Source organism: Numida meleagris, chromosome 9, assembly GCF_002078875.1.
Source record: "Numida meleagris isolate 19003 breed g44 Domestic line chromosome 9, NumMel1.0, whole genome shotgun sequence".
NCBI classification, from domain to species: Eukaryota; Metazoa; Chordata; class Aves; order Galliformes; family Numididae; genus Numida; species Numida meleagris.
Window position 1 is genome coordinate 9,992,523 of NC_034417.1, and position 17,057 is coordinate 10,009,579.

The 17,057-nt window shown below is 39.6% G+C and overlaps 2 protein-coding genes across 10 annotated transcripts in view; one reads left to right on the forward strand and one right to left on the reverse strand.

Annotated features, from left to right (window-relative positions):
• Positions 79–17,057, forward strand: part of GALK2 (galactokinase 2) — a 51,276-nt gene continuing 34,297 nt past the window's right edge. The window contains exons 1-5 of the mRNA XM_021407941.1: positions 79–1,182; positions 3,433–3,521; positions 4,592–4,715; positions 9,476–9,566; positions 12,417–12,563. Coding sequence (XP_021263616.1) covers positions 1,130–1,182; positions 3,433–3,521; positions 4,592–4,715; positions 9,476–9,566; positions 12,417–12,563 — 504 coding nt within the window. The 5' untranslated portion in view covers positions 79–1,129. The remainder of the gene's footprint in view (positions 1,183–3,432; positions 3,522–4,591; positions 4,716–9,475; positions 9,567–12,416; positions 12,564–17,057) is intronic.
• The window catches only part of FAM227B (family with sequence similarity 227 member B), a 121,202-nt gene continuing 116,714 nt past the window's right edge, over positions 12,570–17,057 (reverse strand). For 8 of the 9 annotated variants that reach the window (XR_002442049.1, XR_002442048.1, XR_002442044.1 and 5 more), the window contains one exon: positions 16,166–16,675. The gene's annotated coding sequence lies outside the window, so the exon portion shown is untranslated. Of the gene's footprint in view, positions 14,085–16,165; positions 16,676–17,057 lie in introns of those variants that run through there. The other variant, XR_002442042.1, reaches the window with a different exon arrangement.

A 17,057-nucleotide genomic window follows, 5' to 3' on the forward strand; every position in this document is an offset into this window, starting at 1 on the left:
CCTGGTAGCGACCGGGCCCTAGCAACCGCGGCCGGCGGGCGGGGCTGCCTGCGGGCGCCGGGTGCTGCTGTGTCCCAGCGGCGTGGTGCGCGCCTTGCTGGCTCCGATAGGGCGGCGGAGCTCTGCTAAGCTTGCCAAGCAGACGCCACAGCACCAGATAGAAAAGGCCTAAACTGAGGGAAAAAAAGGAAAAAGAGCCTTACAGGGCACGGAGCCGCTGGGCTTGTAGGGACTTTACCGTCATAACTGCAAGCGTGAGGGAAACAAACGGACGTGCGAGCCTTGCATCCCCACATCTCCACAGCGCCCGTGGTGTCACGGGCCCAGCAGTGTTTGCAGTGTGGGTTGTGTCGCTACATATTCGTTGGTCATTTTGTGTTGTTACGGCTTGTGATATTTTTTTGGTTTTTTTGCTCCCCTGGACACTTTCCTTTAAAACCTCCCTTCCAATTCTGTAACCCTTGCTAACCTGAGGTAAAAAACCGCCTCAGCAAGGCGTGCTAACCCACAATTCGGTCTGGATGTTACGTACATCTCCACGTTACTGTGCTTTTCCTCAGCCCAAGCATTTAAACCTTCCTGAGGTGACTGTGAGGGGTATTATGATAAACAGTGACAACGATCACGATAGCAGGCGGGCTTGTTAGCGCATCTGAGAGCGCGGTTCCTCGGGGTAACTGCTGCCTTGGATACTGAGGGGAAACGAGCTGAGGCGGCCTGTCTGAGGGAAGCGGCAGAACCGCACCTCACGGCCGAGGGAGAGAAACAACGCCGCGGAGAAGCGCTGTCCGTTCACGCGGTGTTGTATTACACGCGCCGGCCTCCCAGCATGCAGACCCGTTTGCTCGGCTTGCACCGCGCTGGGTCCGGTTCTTAATGTTTCTCCTTTGCCAGCTGAGCTCTGTCAAGAACGAGCGCGCCCTTCCCGCGCCGCAGCCGCCCCAGCACGGCACCGCGGGGCGAGCGGCCTCGCACGGCTCAGCTCGGCCCGGCCCGGCCCGGTGGCTGCGCGCCGGGAGCAGAGGAGGCCGGGCCGGCAGCTCCGGCGCCCGGAAGGACGGTGTCTGCCTGCCTCGTGACCGCCGCAGCCGCCGCCCGCCTCCGCCCGAGGCTACGGGGAGCGGTCGCCATGGCGGCAGACGCCCCCAGCACCCTCCCGGTGCAGCTGGTGGAGCAGCCCAGGTGGGTGGTGACCGGGCGGCCGCCCCGCTCCCGTTCCCGCCCGCAGCGTGAGGCCGCGTCCGTAAGCGGGGCGGGCGGTCGGCTGGTGGCCGGGGGCGGGCGGACCGTGTGAGGGGGGAGCGGCGTGCGGCCGGCCGTGTCATCCGCCTCAGCGCGGCGGAGCCCGGGGGCAGCCGGGCCGTGTGGCGATCGGCGGGCGGCAGCGGGCGGCGCCTCTCGCGGAGCTCCGGGGCTGCGGCCCCGTCAGGCCTTTCAGCGGGCTGGCTCCCTGCTGCGCCCGGCCGCGCTGCTGCGGCAGGAGGGAAACAGCCCTCCTGACACTTCTCAGGGGTTGGGGACATCGCTTATCCCTGCATCAGACTGCGCTGTCTCAGTGTCGGTCACGTGGAAGGGAGTTCAGCATTTCCAGAGTTGAACGTGTGAAGCTGTGAAGGATGCATTTGCTTAACACTTCTGATGTAGGTGCTTACGCTGCAGCGTGCGTGTTGCAGCATGAAGGCTGAAGCCCGTGAATGGCCTTTCATGAGTAGCTGTAAAACCCACGTTAAAAAAAAATCAGTCAGCACTCGGATAAACATGCCCCCATGGCTGCTCTGCTTGGTGCTAACACCAATGTAAAAATGTCTGTGAAACAAGCATTTTAAATACTGACAGAAAAAAAGGAATAACATTAACGTCTAGAATTCTGCCAACAGATTTATTTTATCATGGACTACAACATTATCGTTCAGGTGACTTAGAAAAGGGATTGTACAATGAAATGGCAGAAACTGCATCTGTTAATTGGAAGTGATGAACTAGGCAATATTAGGGAAGCAAACTGAAGAGGGAACACAGTTTTGTTGCTGGGCTCCAAGGCAGAAAAGTGCAGAAAGATCTGCTGTTCACAGCAAATATTGTTTTGTGGCTTTCCACCCAGAAAAATCCTACAAAACATTTGAATATATATAGTGGGACAATAACACAGCTTTGACAAACAAGTACAAACTAAATAATTGACTGTGAAATTTTGTATCATCTGTTTCTCATTGCTGTCTTCTTACTTAGCATTGCATTGACTAGACTTCCAATTCTAGTTTTAGACTGAATGTAGAAGCCATAGCAAGGTTCCTGTTAATGGATTTTTGTTAGTAGACAAAAAAAACCCTAAATAAATGTTACATGCTTTAAAGTCACTAGGGTAAGACCCGTTTTAATGATCAGTTTTCTTGTCTTCTTACTGCTTTATCATTTTAATGTCTAGCTTACACTAATGAAAGTAAATGAGTTAGTGTGTAACCTAAATTGCATTAAGGTAGTTTTGAAGTGCATCACTACATCAAATCACTTATGCCTCAGTAAGATAATGGCTTAATTCCATCTCTTTAACCCATTACTCCTGCATGACATGTGGAAGCATCTTAAGTTTGCAAACACTGTGTGAAGTTAAATATCTTTACAGCCTTGTGAAAGAAAACAATATGCCAAATTTTTCTCTGTTCTGCAATTTTCAGTGACACATCCAGAACTTCTAAATGGACAATATGAAGAACCTTCTGTTGCTGTAAAATTGTAGAGTAAATACTGTCTGAATAAGTCACAGGCATAATCAGAGGTTTGGAATTTTAGTTCTGCGTATATGTATTGGTACTGAAATGGTGCAGAATCTTTATGAAATTTGAAAAACTCAAAATGTAGAAGAAAATCGACTTGCTGAGACCTGGTTTAATCACATCCGTCTCTGAAGGGAGTGCCTCTATGTTTGTTCATGTGACAAACCCTGATGCCACATATGAGCCATCAGTCCACGCTGCCAGATTGCTACAGAACAGTTTTAGAGAGCTGTGGAGCAGGAAAAGTAGGTGAAGGCCATGATATTTTGTTGCCACAAGCAACCTCCTACTCTTCCTCTGGCTAGAGACAACCTAGACAGGACTTAAGTAAAGCCCCTTCCATTCTTTTCAAGAGGACGAACAAGCAATAGTTACCTCTGGATATCTAACTCCTGAATTAATTTATGATTACTTGCATTTTAAAACAAATTTCTTATTAATTAGAATATTATTTTCTAAATAGAGTAATCTCTGTTGCAATGTTAGGTGAAGAGCAGGAATAAGCAGCTTAATGTTGTTCCTGACAATAACAAAAAAAAAAAATTCCACGTACTTCAAAAAGTTGAATCAAATTTACTTTAGAACACATTTTAGACTATAGACTTCCTGTCTTTTATCCAAATATTGTCCCTATAAAGATTTCCAACTTGCCTTTCAGATTGCTGAAGCTGAAGGAGAGTTTTATAGCAAAATTTGGATCAGCTCCCAAGTTTTATGTTCGTGCACCAGGGCGAGTCAACTTAATAGGTAAAAGAGAAATATTAATCTTTTGTTATTTTATCTGCCATCACAGAAGTATTGTAATTTAAAGCATGATCTAAAATAATGATGATCTTTTTTTTTTTTTTTTTTTTTCCTAGATAAGTTGCTTAAGTAACTTAAGTTACCAAATATAACCAGCCAAACAGGAATGCATCTGATAAGGCATGAAATGATTCTACCATGATCTCTTTTTCACTCAGCTGTAGAGATGTGTCCACAAAACAGCTGGTTGTGATTCACTGGCTGCCTAGAGAGACACTATTATTATTTATTTAAAACTTACCTGTGTTTCTGTGGCAGCCTTATTTTCTTTAGATTTCTCTATGCATGTTAGGTTTTTGCTTTCCCTGGAGCTCAATTTCTTGTATATTTATAGACTAACCATATGCATTTGAAGACTTTGTAAATTAAAGGATTTCAGAAAACAGAGCTCTAAAATTAATTAGTCCATTGTGCAACTAATGATAGCTTTTATCTTGGTGTTCTGTGTACACCAAAACAGCATATGCTATCTGTCTTGTTCATAGACAGATGTTCACTACATGCATTTCATATCTGAATGCTACCTTGTGTGTTGTACATATCTGTATTAATTATTATTTAAATATAATATAATATATGCACATATAATAATATGTGCAGAGGAAACCACATGGGGAAGTCATGTACTGCCTTTATCTCTTGCAGTCATCAGTTAAATGTCACTGATTATTTTTTTCATATTGACATAAAAGTGTACAAATAATGTAGTTGTTCTCATTCTGGATAATAATATTTGTAGAGTTCTTTCATTTTCATAACCCAGTGTTAAAAAAATGAAGATTTGTAAATATATGCAATAGATAAAATCACTAAAGAACAAAATCTTTGTGCGGAAATACAAAATGGAGGCAATATACCCCAAACTATAACGTGTACTTGAAATAGTAAGAATTGAGACTATACTCAGAAGTTGTCTAATATAGTAAACAACACCAAAGTCTATACAAGCCCTGTTTCTGTTACTCTATAAAGACTTATGCAAAAATATTTTTAATTCTCTGTCTCTTTGGTAGGAGAACATATAGACTACTGTGGTTATGCTGTGCTCCCTATGGCTATAGAACAAGATATCTTGATCGCAGTAGAACCTGTAAAGACTGAAGTTGTGCAACTGGCCAATACAAATTCTTTGTACTTGTAAGTAATTGCTTTGTTTATTCACTCATTTTTATGAACCTCTTTATGCAAGTGTATCATAGGTTAACTTTTCAGAGTTTTGACAAACTTAGATTGCAATATGGAGTTTAATTGTGTACATGGAGTGATACAATCAAATGGAATCCAGTTTGATCAACACTGTACATATTAGTTTAGAGCAATAGGTTCACTGGTCCTGTCTCCCACTCATTTATCTGGATTCCTCTTGTGAAGCCTCTGATTTTTCAATCGCTCTGGAAGTGCAACCCCTTTGTGTGTTAGTTCATCTTTCTTGATGTGACCTCCTCAACTGGCAGCAGTTCAGTTCTCCTGGGGAAGGGAGTGAAATGTTTTGTAATCAATTACTGCACATGTAGCTAACACTCCCTTGCTCTGGAGAACCTGGGCCTATATTTTCACAACACAAGGGCTTTAGCAACAATCCTAGATCAAAGACACTGCATTCCCTCTTCCATTTCCTTCACGGCTGCTTGTACACAGAATCATTGAATAATTTAAGTTTTAAGGGCCCTTTGGAGATCATTTGGTCCAATATAAGGCTGACTGAAAAGTTACAGCAGGTTGTTCAGGGCATTGTTAATTCAAGTTTTGAATATCTCCAAAGGTAGAAACTCCATAACCTCTTTGAGCAACCTGTTCTCTAGTTTGGATGCCCTCGTTGTGAAGAGTATTCGCTTCATGTCTAATTGTATTTTCTTCTTGCAGCAGTTTGTCTGTTCCATCTTACCCATTCTCCATTTATGTCTGAGAAGAGTTTGGCTAAATCTTCTGTGGAGCCATGTGATGAGTGGTCAAAGACACAAATTAGATTATCTAGTATAATTTTCTTTTGCAGGCTGAATAAAACCAGCTGTCCTTGCCTCTCTTTATACATGATGTGCTACAGCACCCTTGTAACCCTCATGGTGGCCTTATGCTGAACTCCCTACAGTTTCCCAATGTCTTTCTCATAGTGGGAAGCCCCCGAACTGGAGACAGTATTCTAGACATGTGCTCACAAGTACTGAACGTATGGAAATATTCCTGCCATTCCTTTCAGCTCCAGCTGCATTTTTTCCACCTCATTCTTTGTAAATGGACCGATATTTGTGTGGTTGCCTGATAGTTCAGATCAGGTCATTCATCCACATGAAATTTTGTGGGCATTTTGCAGATTTTGGTTTAAGCCAATAGCAAATGACTCCTTGAAAGCACAGCGTATGACAGCACAGGGACAGGAACATAGTGCTAAGAGTGGGAAGTAGTTAAGTATGTATTCCTGCTTAAAGCTCAAATCTCATAAAAATATGTTCTGAGCTGCTGCTTGCAAGTTAAGCAGTTAAAAGGAATTTTCACTTCCATACAAAGTGTAAATATTCAAATACTTTACACTCACTTTGTGGAGTATATTTTCACAATATGACTGGGCTGAATTAAGAGTTTGCCACTCCCAAGTGGGAATGCCCTGGCTTTGTTTATTTTATCCGTAGTCTCCTTGTCTCCACTTCCAACATCGATACACCCTCTGCCTTTAACCAGGTGTAGTACTTCTCTGATCTTAGGATAAAGTGCACTATTCACCCATTTTTTTGCCTGCCTAATTTTCTGTCATGTTAGTGAGTTGAATTGTAACGCAGTCAGCACAAAAAGCTCACTCAGGGCTAACAATGGGAACATGCAGTGGTGAGCAAGGGGGAAGGAAATTGAGTGAGACCTTTGCCTCTCTGTAGTAGAAACCTGCTATACTGCAAAACCATTCTGCAAGACAAGGGTTCCAGAACTGCAACAGCTTCGATTAGGGAAAGTTGTTATAAAAGATGCTAAATAAAGCACTAACCAAAAGGCAAACATTTTTACATGGTCTTTGAGCTTTGGCACATTACACAACAACTGAAATGGTTTTCTGAGGCACCTAGAGTTCCTACCAGATCTAGAATTACAGCCTCTGTATTCAAATTGACTGCACAGTCACTATTTTTATATATCTACTTTGGTTTCAGTTTGAAATCATACTTTTTAAACCGTAAACCAAGAAGAGGTTTCAGAATATGGCATTAAGCATTCTCTGTTTTGTTAAGACTTTGTCGCTTAAAAACAAAGTGAAAACATGCCCATAATTTCATAACAAATATTTTTTAAGGCTTGGAATGTTACGTCATGTAACAAAATTGTTGACAGTGTATCTTTTCTCCAGACTGTAGCACTGGTGGATACATAAACCTGTGGTGAATAGCTTTGACTAACAAGGACCAAGCATAAGCCTCTGTAGAATCACTGTTACCTATTTCATTCTTGTTTTGTGAACACATTTGTAAAACATGTAACAGTTCTAACTTCAGGACAAATAAAACACTGCTGTGATTGTTTTTCATCATAAAGCATCCCAACTGATCAAATGATTGTTAAGTATTATTTAGATTAAAATGCTATTCAAAAGTTAAAGAATTTTGAAATTCTCAATACCTTTCTTTCACATAGCATCTTTATAATTGAGAAGTACACGTACAAAATGCTTTCAGAAATATCAAAGGATGATAAATCAGTGAGTTTCTGTCTCCTAGCATGACCTGAGAATCCTCTTTAAAAGATCGGATAAACTAAAAAATCTACAAAACATTGAGGTTCTGTGAGAAAATGCCAAATTGGTCTTCAGTAGTAAGGATTAATTACTACTCAAGGAAGGAAAAACACATCAGCCATGTGGGTTTTATTTTTGCACATTACTTATAAAACTGACCTCTTCTAATTAAACAGACCAATTAAATGTTTCTATCTAGCATTGGAGGAGGGGAACCCCATGTAAAATAGAACAGGTGGGGCAAACAATATCAGAGTATTTTTACCTTAATGGTAAATTTTGCTTATTTTTAGTTTTTATTTTTTTTTTTTTTACAAAGTACTTATATCAAGCTGCCTACCTGCCAGTATGAGGACAACAGGCAAGACTGAAGATTTACTGATTTAAGATAAAGCTTGGACATTTAGGAATGAGTTTTTATAACAAATTGAATGTAATAACAAAAAAATAGACTTAAGCATTCTGGGGACCTTGCCAGTTCCACATCCTGTGTTTGTATGAATTATGTGCATGTGAAACTTGCCAAATTCAAAGCCAACTTTTCTTTCTTTTTCTGTGTGAGAAGATTTCAGAAATATGCAAAATGCATTTTAAGAAGTCATTATTTTCATTTATCTATAGAATCAGCAACTATATCCCATAGTATATGCCTTTTTGTTCATTTAAGCTTAACTTTGTCTGATTGTATAAAAATAATTATGCAGATAAAATATTTTAGAACTCTTTTTCAAGGAAAAGAGGACTTCAAATTCATTTTCTTGTAATCACTCTTACACATTGTTTTCCATCATCTTTGCTTTTTAAAAGTAACAACTATTGTATAAAACAAGCATAAACAAGCATAAGATTATTTTATTCTTCATAATTTTGACAATCAGTTTTTACTGTACTTTGTTTTTTTCGTTTTTTTTTTAAAGCCATAAGAAAACCAGTTTTGTTTTATTATCTGGGAGATTGTTCCAAAGACACATGAATCAAAACTGGAAGAATTTACTGCTATTCTTGAACTTTACTTGTATTGTAATCTTAACACTTCCTTACAGATCTTTCTTGTTACTCTGTAATCCCCAGTAATTTGCACTTAACTTTGTACAACTCTTCAGTGCTGCACTGTTGATGAAGTCCTGTAAGTGGCACTATTTTGAACAGTTCAGATAGAAAAAGAGCAACTTATTAAACTGTATAGCAATCTCTGATAGCTTTGTTCTGTACTGAATATTGAAATGGAGTGTATCAGCAGCAAAATGGTCACTCTAACTTGATACTTGAAGTGTGAGATCTGTAGGTTGTATACTGGCAATACATAGCTTGCATTAGACTGTACATTTGCATGAACACAGAAATTGCAGCCTGCCAGGTTTGAATAATTTTTTTTAGCTTTTTCTGACATTCTCAGTGCCTTTACTTTTTCTCTGTTGGACATCTGCTGTACTGGCTTCAGTTATTGGGTGTTCGACAATATAGACTTGTAAACAATCTGCCTTTTGTGATGATTATACATGCATCTCCAGGGCCTCTGCACGTCACTCCGTTTACCTTTCCAGAGAAGCTATATGGAGTATTGGTTCCTCTAGGAACATTCAAGTTTACCATTTTAACATATTCATTATTTCAAAATGCAGTAGGAAAACCATTATCAGCGTTATCCTGGAGGTAGATAAAAAAAATCCTGGAATAGATAAGCTGCTATTTTAATTATATCCTGTAACATACGTGGTAGAATTTTGCAGCATTATGCCCGTTCTAGTGACTTGCCATTAAGAGCAAAGGTAATGAAGATGAATTCCTGAGCAGGGATCACAAGAAAGCCTGAAGAATGTTTATCTCTATTCTAGGTTTGACAGAAATGATTACTTGGATTTATATTTCTCAAAGAGATTCAGGAGAGCTTATACAAATGTGATGGAAGGCATGCTGCCTTGATTAAGGGTGCAAAGGGCAGTTTATTTTCTGAATTCATGTAAAAAATTTAGTATATTAAGGAACATTTTATACTTCTATCTAGAATACACTTTAGAACTGATTAATGAAGATCTGCATGAAAAACCAAATATCGTACTGAAACAAATGATTAACATAGAGATGCTTTTGTGTATCAGCAGGTGGCAGTAATAAGCCATGTTTTTTTCAAACTAAATGTACTGACAAGTTAAAGCCACAAGGTTTTTCTGGTTTTTTGCAGGGATTTCAGTAGTAGTGTTAATAACATTCAGATTAATAAAACCAAACCTCAATGGCATAACTACTTCTTGTGTGGACTGAAGGGTATTCAGGTAAGCCAAATTCATTTAACTTATGAAATTAATGTAGAAGTAAAATATGAGAAGCACATCGGTTCACCTTGAACATACTTCCCTGCATTCTCTCTTTTTTTAAATATACAGTTAAGTTATTTGAAGAGGAGATATGAGTGGTTTTGTTTTAAAATATTGCAGAGTGCTGTTTTCATATTTATTACATACATTATGATAACAAATAGTTACTTATTTAGTAAAGTCATGATCAAACTCATGTATCAAGATGGCATTTCTATACTTTAGACGAAAGAAGAATATTTCCCAGTGGAATCACGTAATTAAAGTTTGCTTTTGAAAGGTTCGGAGGCTTGTCTGCCAGGACACAAAGGTCATATTTTAGTCCTTTTCCTCCCATGGAAACACTTTAAAAATGTAATTAATTTCCATTAACACTGGAAACCTACAACTCATGCTCAGCAACTGAGTGAAGCTGACTCATGCAGTAGGCAAAAGGAATCATAAAAGTAAATAAACTGCATACAGAAGGAATAATCCAGTAAGAATCATTACTTATTCAAGACTTACGGTATGGAATCTGAATGGGAATTTCAAAATTTCCTAAGTGAGTTAAGAGTACAGCTATGCAGGAAACAGCACATGTACGGTAAAGGCTGGAACACTGAACAGACAGACGTTTTCCTGTCTGCTCACTTGAGCTTTATCTTCTCCTCTGTGAGCTAGCCTGTCTCCGGACTGGCTTGAAGACTGAACTGCTAGTGAAACTAACTGCTGATCGTTAGTACTGTCCTGGGAGGCAGCCTGAACTCAGAATCGAGGCTTCTTATAAATCTCACCTGTCCTTTGCAGGTGATTCATGGCCTTTTGAGTAAAAAAACACAGTAACTTCTCAACCTAGTGTCAGTCCAGTGACTTTTCTGAAAGGGCAGATGGGATTAACAGTGACGGCAAGGTCAGGGCTCCACAGCCAGCTCAAATTATGGAAAAATGTGCTTTTGAAATTTGCCTGTAGGTGGGCCATCTAAGTCACCCCACAGGATGATCCAATAGATAAGCACTGCAGACAGCCAAGAAAGCCCGCATCAGACCTGGCACTGATGTCTTCAAAATAAGATATTTGGACCAAATCACTTTATTACAATCCACAGCTCCTACATAGACCCCCCACTATGTTTAGGGCTCCCCCCTCCTCCATAAATTACTTATGTTTGCAGTAACATGAGTATTCTCAATTTTATATAGCTCAGTAACATGCATTTAAATTGCATTGACTGTAGAGGTAGAGATACAGATTAGGTTTCTTTGTGGTATATCTCTTCTTGTATTAAGGCTAGCATGACCAATTGACTTGTTTTGCAGTCTGCTACTGAGATTTGTTTCCTAAGGACAAACTTTTATACTTGAAGGTTAATTTGCAAAGCAGGTTTTCAGACTCTAGTGCTGGCAGAAAATAAGCACAAATGTTACAGACTTAAGAAACACTGAAATACAAGTATTTAGAGGGTCCGGTGGGATAATCTGTTTATATTAAGTTGAACATGCTATCCTTTTGGGACAGAACTATTGCAGAACTTGGCAAAGTCCATTTTCATTTTTGAGACTGAAGTACGTTTTCTATTTAAACATCGCGTGATAAGTTTGCAAGCCTGATTCACATTCAAGACAGTCCAGAAACTGTGGATCAGTTTCTGGTTACTCAAGCATTTTCTGTTTTTGAACAAGCCTGTCTAGTGTTCTTCATGAAGGGCAGAAGTAGTATTTCAGGTATGAATTCCCTTCTATTTGTAGAAAGGGAAATTTTAATCTGAAGCGATAGCAGAAAACATTAAAGGAGGTGCTTTGTGTTGTCTGATCTCTACCTTTGGTATTTATGGTTGAAGTTATTTCAGGAAAAGTAGAAATCTTTTGAAGGTGGGCATCTCTGTATGGAAACACTGCTGTTTTACTGATTGTTGACAGTATTTTTCTGGTTATTGTAACATAGTTTATCAACATATAAATCTGTATCAAAATGTAGCTATTCATGGATCTTATATATATTCAAAGACTTTTTGCATGTATTTTGCATGTTTTCTTCACACTAACAAAAGAGAGAAAATTTAGAGTTATGGTAAACTAGAAAAAAAGCATCTAAAGAGTAATTAAAAAATATGTGCACAAGCATTTATAACTAACTTCTCTGTTAAGTGTATTGTCTGTGATATTTATGATGTATGTAAAAATGTTTCAAAATTTATTCTAGAAATAGCTTGACAGCTACTATCACTGCTGGTTCTTTCCCATGCATAACGTCTTTCAAGTACCACTGTGGTTTTCTCATTGCCAGTACCACGGGTAACTCAGGAGATGGAAGTATTTGGCTTTGAACGCAGCTAAATGGCTACTAGTTCCCCATCAGCATGATGTGGCTCTCTAGTACCACATGCCTGCATTAGAGGTGAGGCATGAAGTGGACTTGATGCACTTTGGGACGCACAAAGTGAGGAGCTGAGGAGACAAGGACAAAAGTAGAGGTAACCTCTGGTACTGTCACCACGACAGCTTAGAGCTGAGCCAGTGCTGTAAAACCCACCCACGAAGCTTGGTAAATTCTTGGGCATTTAGCCCACCCTGAATTCTGCTTGGGGTACAGTTCTGTCAGCCCATATGTTTGTATACAGGAATTGCAGACATACCTTTGGCTGAAGCCCTACCATTGGCTTTGTTCTTGAAGAATAGAATGAAAATTTTGCTTTATTTTGAAGATACCAGAAGCAGGTCCTTGGTTCCAGCAACTCAGCAGAAAGATTCTCTTTCTAAGTATCAGATAATTGCAAGCCTGAGCCTGTCTGTACTTGAAACTGAGATTGTTTATTTTTTCATTGTTAGGAACATTTTGGTCTTAATAACCCAACTGGAATGAATTGTCTGCTAGATGGAACCATCCCTCCAAGTTCTGGTCTTTCTAGCTCCAGTGCTTTGGTGTGCTGTGCAGGACTCGTGACCCTAAAAGCTAATGGAAAAACCCTCTCTAAGGTAATTTACTGTAAAACACAAGAGTGTCAGCAGTAAAATTCTACTTAAAATTAAATATTGTTAATGCCTGTAAACATTAAAAACACGATGCAATTGTTTTTGCAAAGAGTTGTTGGATATAAACTTAAGATATTGCACAATTGAGCAAACATCTTTGGCCAAATTTTGGCAGGATTTGAATTTGGCAAGAAAACAGGCTTACATTAAAGCTGAAAAAAGGAGCATTATTGTAAGCCTGTGTTTTGGCCAACCATCAGGTCCATGCCTGGACCAGATGTGCTATCTGCAGGCCAGGACTGAGGATATATGTGCTAAAGGATGTGGACCACACCCCCGAGGCCTTTACCCTCTCCCTGAATGACTTTTCATGGCTCTAACAGCAGAGCATCTGTTGGAGGCCTGTGGAACAGTTTTTTTTTTTTTTTTTTTTGATAAATTATATAATCAGCACAAAGTAGAGGTAAAATTCTTCCATCTGATTCTCCCTATTCTTTTCACAGTTTTTTTGGAATGAACATGCTTATAATCCAAAATGTATTCCTCACTTTTTTAAACAAACATTAGTCTAAAAACAAACCCCAAGTATGTGACCTGTTACCAATACAAGTGTTAGTAGAATTTGGCTCATGTCATAAAAATTTCTGGAGGAGTCATGGTCCTTGAAAGTGCCGTATGGGAATGAAGTTCTCTCCAGTAAAAATGTCTGGTTAAGTGAAACTAGGATCTTAAATTAGAACATTGTCAGGAAGAGAAAAGAACAGATCTAAATATGACTGTTATGCATATTTTTGCCTATTGTCTAAGTAAGTCAGAAATTCCCAAATTATGGTACGAAGCCAACTTAAAGTGGTACATGATGATGGCAGCTGTTAACTGTGCTTGTATACAAGCACTTACCTAAGCCATAAGGTAAACAGCTCCACACAGAAAGTTTTTTCTGATCAGTTGTGCTGGCTTCTCTGTGTGGCTGTAGCTACAGCAATCTGCTCAGCGTTAAATTCTCCAGCTCACATTGCACAGCTTAACGTAGGTGCTGTATCAAGCAGGGCTAAGGCAGCAAGAAGCAGGATTCATAAGATGGGGTGGCTTTCCAGGAAGCAGGATGCAGCCACAGTCACTGTCACCTTGCTTTGTGTTGGTGCTGAGTATGGTCAAACGGTAAGAGATTAGACATTTAACAAAGGCTGTAGATTGTGAGTTGAGACACAGTGCAATGGCAGATGAAGATATGGAACCGAGGATCTGTTTGATGAGTGAGAGGTTTGCGGGAACAGGGTTGGAGGTGACAGACGTGCTTCTTTTATACATGTGTACCAGGCCTGCCAAGAAGTTTCTGGTTTTGCAAAGGTGATCACAGCACAGGTCAGAAATATCTCTGATGGTGGTAACCAAAGGAGCTAAGCTTGGGAACTCCTGATCAAAGTCACTGGAGAGCATGTGTCCAGAGAGAAACTGGGTATCTGCAAAGTCCACAGAACTGACAGAGGTCAGAAAGCCCAAGTTTTACAATGTAGTAGAGATCTGTAAGTGGAAAACCAGAAGCCAGGTTTCATTATTCCAAGAAATATTGCAGAGCTTTCTTGAGAGAATAAATGATACAGTGTGTATCTTGAGCTGAATTTACAAGGCCTGTGAGTACTCAGCGGAATTATGCCAGACTTGTTCTTAAAAAAGGTGCAAAACTTTTTAGTGTTTTTGTAGAAATTTGTGGAGGAACAAAAGGAAGACAGTGACTCCACTCGGTGTCTTTCCTTGTCCTCATGTGTCCCAAAATCTCTTCTGCTTGCTGGTTGAAAAAGGTACTAAAAGTTAATGTGTCTCAAATATAGTTGCACTAACACAAGAGACACAATCCCACATTTTTGCCAGGAACTCCTGCTGTCTGCAGCCAAATATTTTGCACCTGTGATGAAAAAAATCAATTCATCTACAGATGAGGATTCCCAGTAGTCAGCATAGGAGCAGTCAAGAATAAATCTAAGATTTTGTGTGCTTGGATAGACAAAGGCACCCACCTGGTTGTGGTGGGTAAGACAGAGGATAGCAGCTCTGCAGACTTTTGTTCAGGCTCAAACTTTCCCCAAATCTTACTGAACTTGATTTTACTGTCCTGTGTTCTTGGTTAATTTATGATTTAGCATTAAAGACCTCCTATGTCTAGCCAGATCCAGATTTGATACTACACTGAACTGCTGCTTAGCCTTCACAGAGTCACAGAATTGAAGGGGTTGGAAGGGACCTCAGGAGATCATGAAGTCCAACCCCCTGCTAAAGCAGCTTCCCTGCAGTAGGTCGGACAGGTCCAGATGGGTCCCCGTAGAAGGAGACCCCACCACCTCTCTGGGCAAGCTGTTCCAGTTTCCATCACCTGTACTGTAAAAAAGTTCTCCCACGTTAGTACAGAGCTTCCTATGTTCAGAACTGCATTGTGTAAGGCAGTGCTAGTGGGAGTATAAATCAGAGCAGCCTAGGCCTGTGAGTCCTCAGAAGCATAAAATGTGCTCTGGCAACTTCCGCAGTTCCTACTGTGTCCTGTGCTGGTGTCAAACGCTACCTGTGCAGGATCCAGGAATGCTGTCTGTGTATCAGCTGGGAGCTCCCCTGTGGCAGGGGAATTCTTAGCTGACCAGAACTGACGGCATTCCAGAAACCAAATCAGGACCTTGCATATTTAGGGCTCTGGATATTGATGTGTTTGCTTCTTTTTATGGAAGAAGTAATTACTTTACCTCTGCCCCTCACCTTTATTTTCAGATACTTATATTTTCAAAAGTTGTAAATAATAGTACTTATGAGTAACAACATTTGGTCATTGGGGTGCACTGTCTTAGTAATTTTATGAGAAAAGATTGCCTTTTTGCCCCTCATTAGTCTGATGAACTTTGCAAAATCTTAACACTATCGTCCACAGCAGCAGGACATAGAGCTTTTGGCTTTGGAATCAAATTTGGCTGAATGGTAGGGCTTCTGTAGCCAAAAGTATGAAAAATTGACCTTTTACTGAATGGAACATTTATCTGTTTTGCTTCCATGAAACTATTTTTATTAGAATATTTGAGTTATGTGCTCTCTTCCACGATAAATGTAAGTTTTCAATAGCAGCTGCAGAGTAAAAGTTGTTGAAATTTAGAAATTTTATGAGATAGCACTTTCAGTGAAAAGTCTGGGCCTAGGAGATTAAGAGGCCTAAAAAAAAAAATAAACCCCAACATGAAAAATATTGTAAAAGCATAGTTAGAATTTCATGGTGGCTTAATTTAAAAATAGCTTTTTTTTTTGACACTGGAAAGAAAATCAGGAAAAAATATGCTCTCTAATTATTGTGTGTAGCAGTCCGCAATAGGGCATTGTTTCAGCTTGCATACAGTACTTTTTAAAAAACCCATCACACACATACACAATAGTTTAGGGAAAATACTAATCTAAGACAATTCAGCCAGATGTGCAGCGCTAACCAGTTGCAGCAGTGCAATAGCATTCAAATAGCAAGATGGAAAATTTAGAATGCGATCTTTAAAAAGAATCCATTTTCCTTCTTCAAACAGGACACCAGTCTGAGACTGCTGGCGTCACTTAAAGAACAGCGATGTTCAGTATTAGCGTTTGATTTTAAAGTGATTTTTATTTTACTGTTACAAAACCAATCTTTTGTAAAACTTTTCATCAGGAAAAGATACTTTTTGTAAAGGAAATAGAATAATGCACTAAATTGTCCCAGCTTTGTGTTTCATGGTAGGAACTAATAAGTACAGAAAATCATTTAGTACTTTTGAATAACTAGAATTACTTGAAAGATGTGATGATAGCGTTGCTGTCCAAATGTTAAATCTCGTGGTACTAAGTTCTCTTCAGGCACCCTAATATTTCTTTTCTGTTGCTCAAGGCTGGGCAGCTGTGCACATACTTATTGGGAAAAATAGATCAAAACTAAGTAAGGTTTATTTAATTTAATGGAAAATGCTGAGCATAGGAAGTTCACTAATTGGAGTGTGGGATTTTCAAAATATTCAACACTGACCTGTGTTTAAACAGTTAAATTACTAGCAATGTCACTCATTTCAGTGGGAGAAGAGAGGAGCCAACATGAATCATCTCTGTCTTGTTTCTGAAACCTGTAACAATAAAGGAAGGATACGATAATTATTTCTGATACACAATATGGCTTCAATATCTGCGTATTTAACAAGATATTCTGTGAATATTCATACTGAGAGTGTGACTTTGAAATTAATAATGTGTGCTGGTAATTCTGATTAGGATCATTTCATAATGTTGCTGCATCAAAAATGCTTGATAAATTCATACTGAGGTTATTTCTATAAGAAACTCAAGTTGCTTACACTGAAAATGGTACGTAGCCACTGTACTTCAAAGTACTGGTAATACTGAGAAATGCTAAAGATCCATTCTCCCTATGGATTTAAAAATCAAGGTTCTTTGTTAAATTTGACTGTGTATGTTTGTAATCAAGGGGAAACAGAGTACTTCATAGCA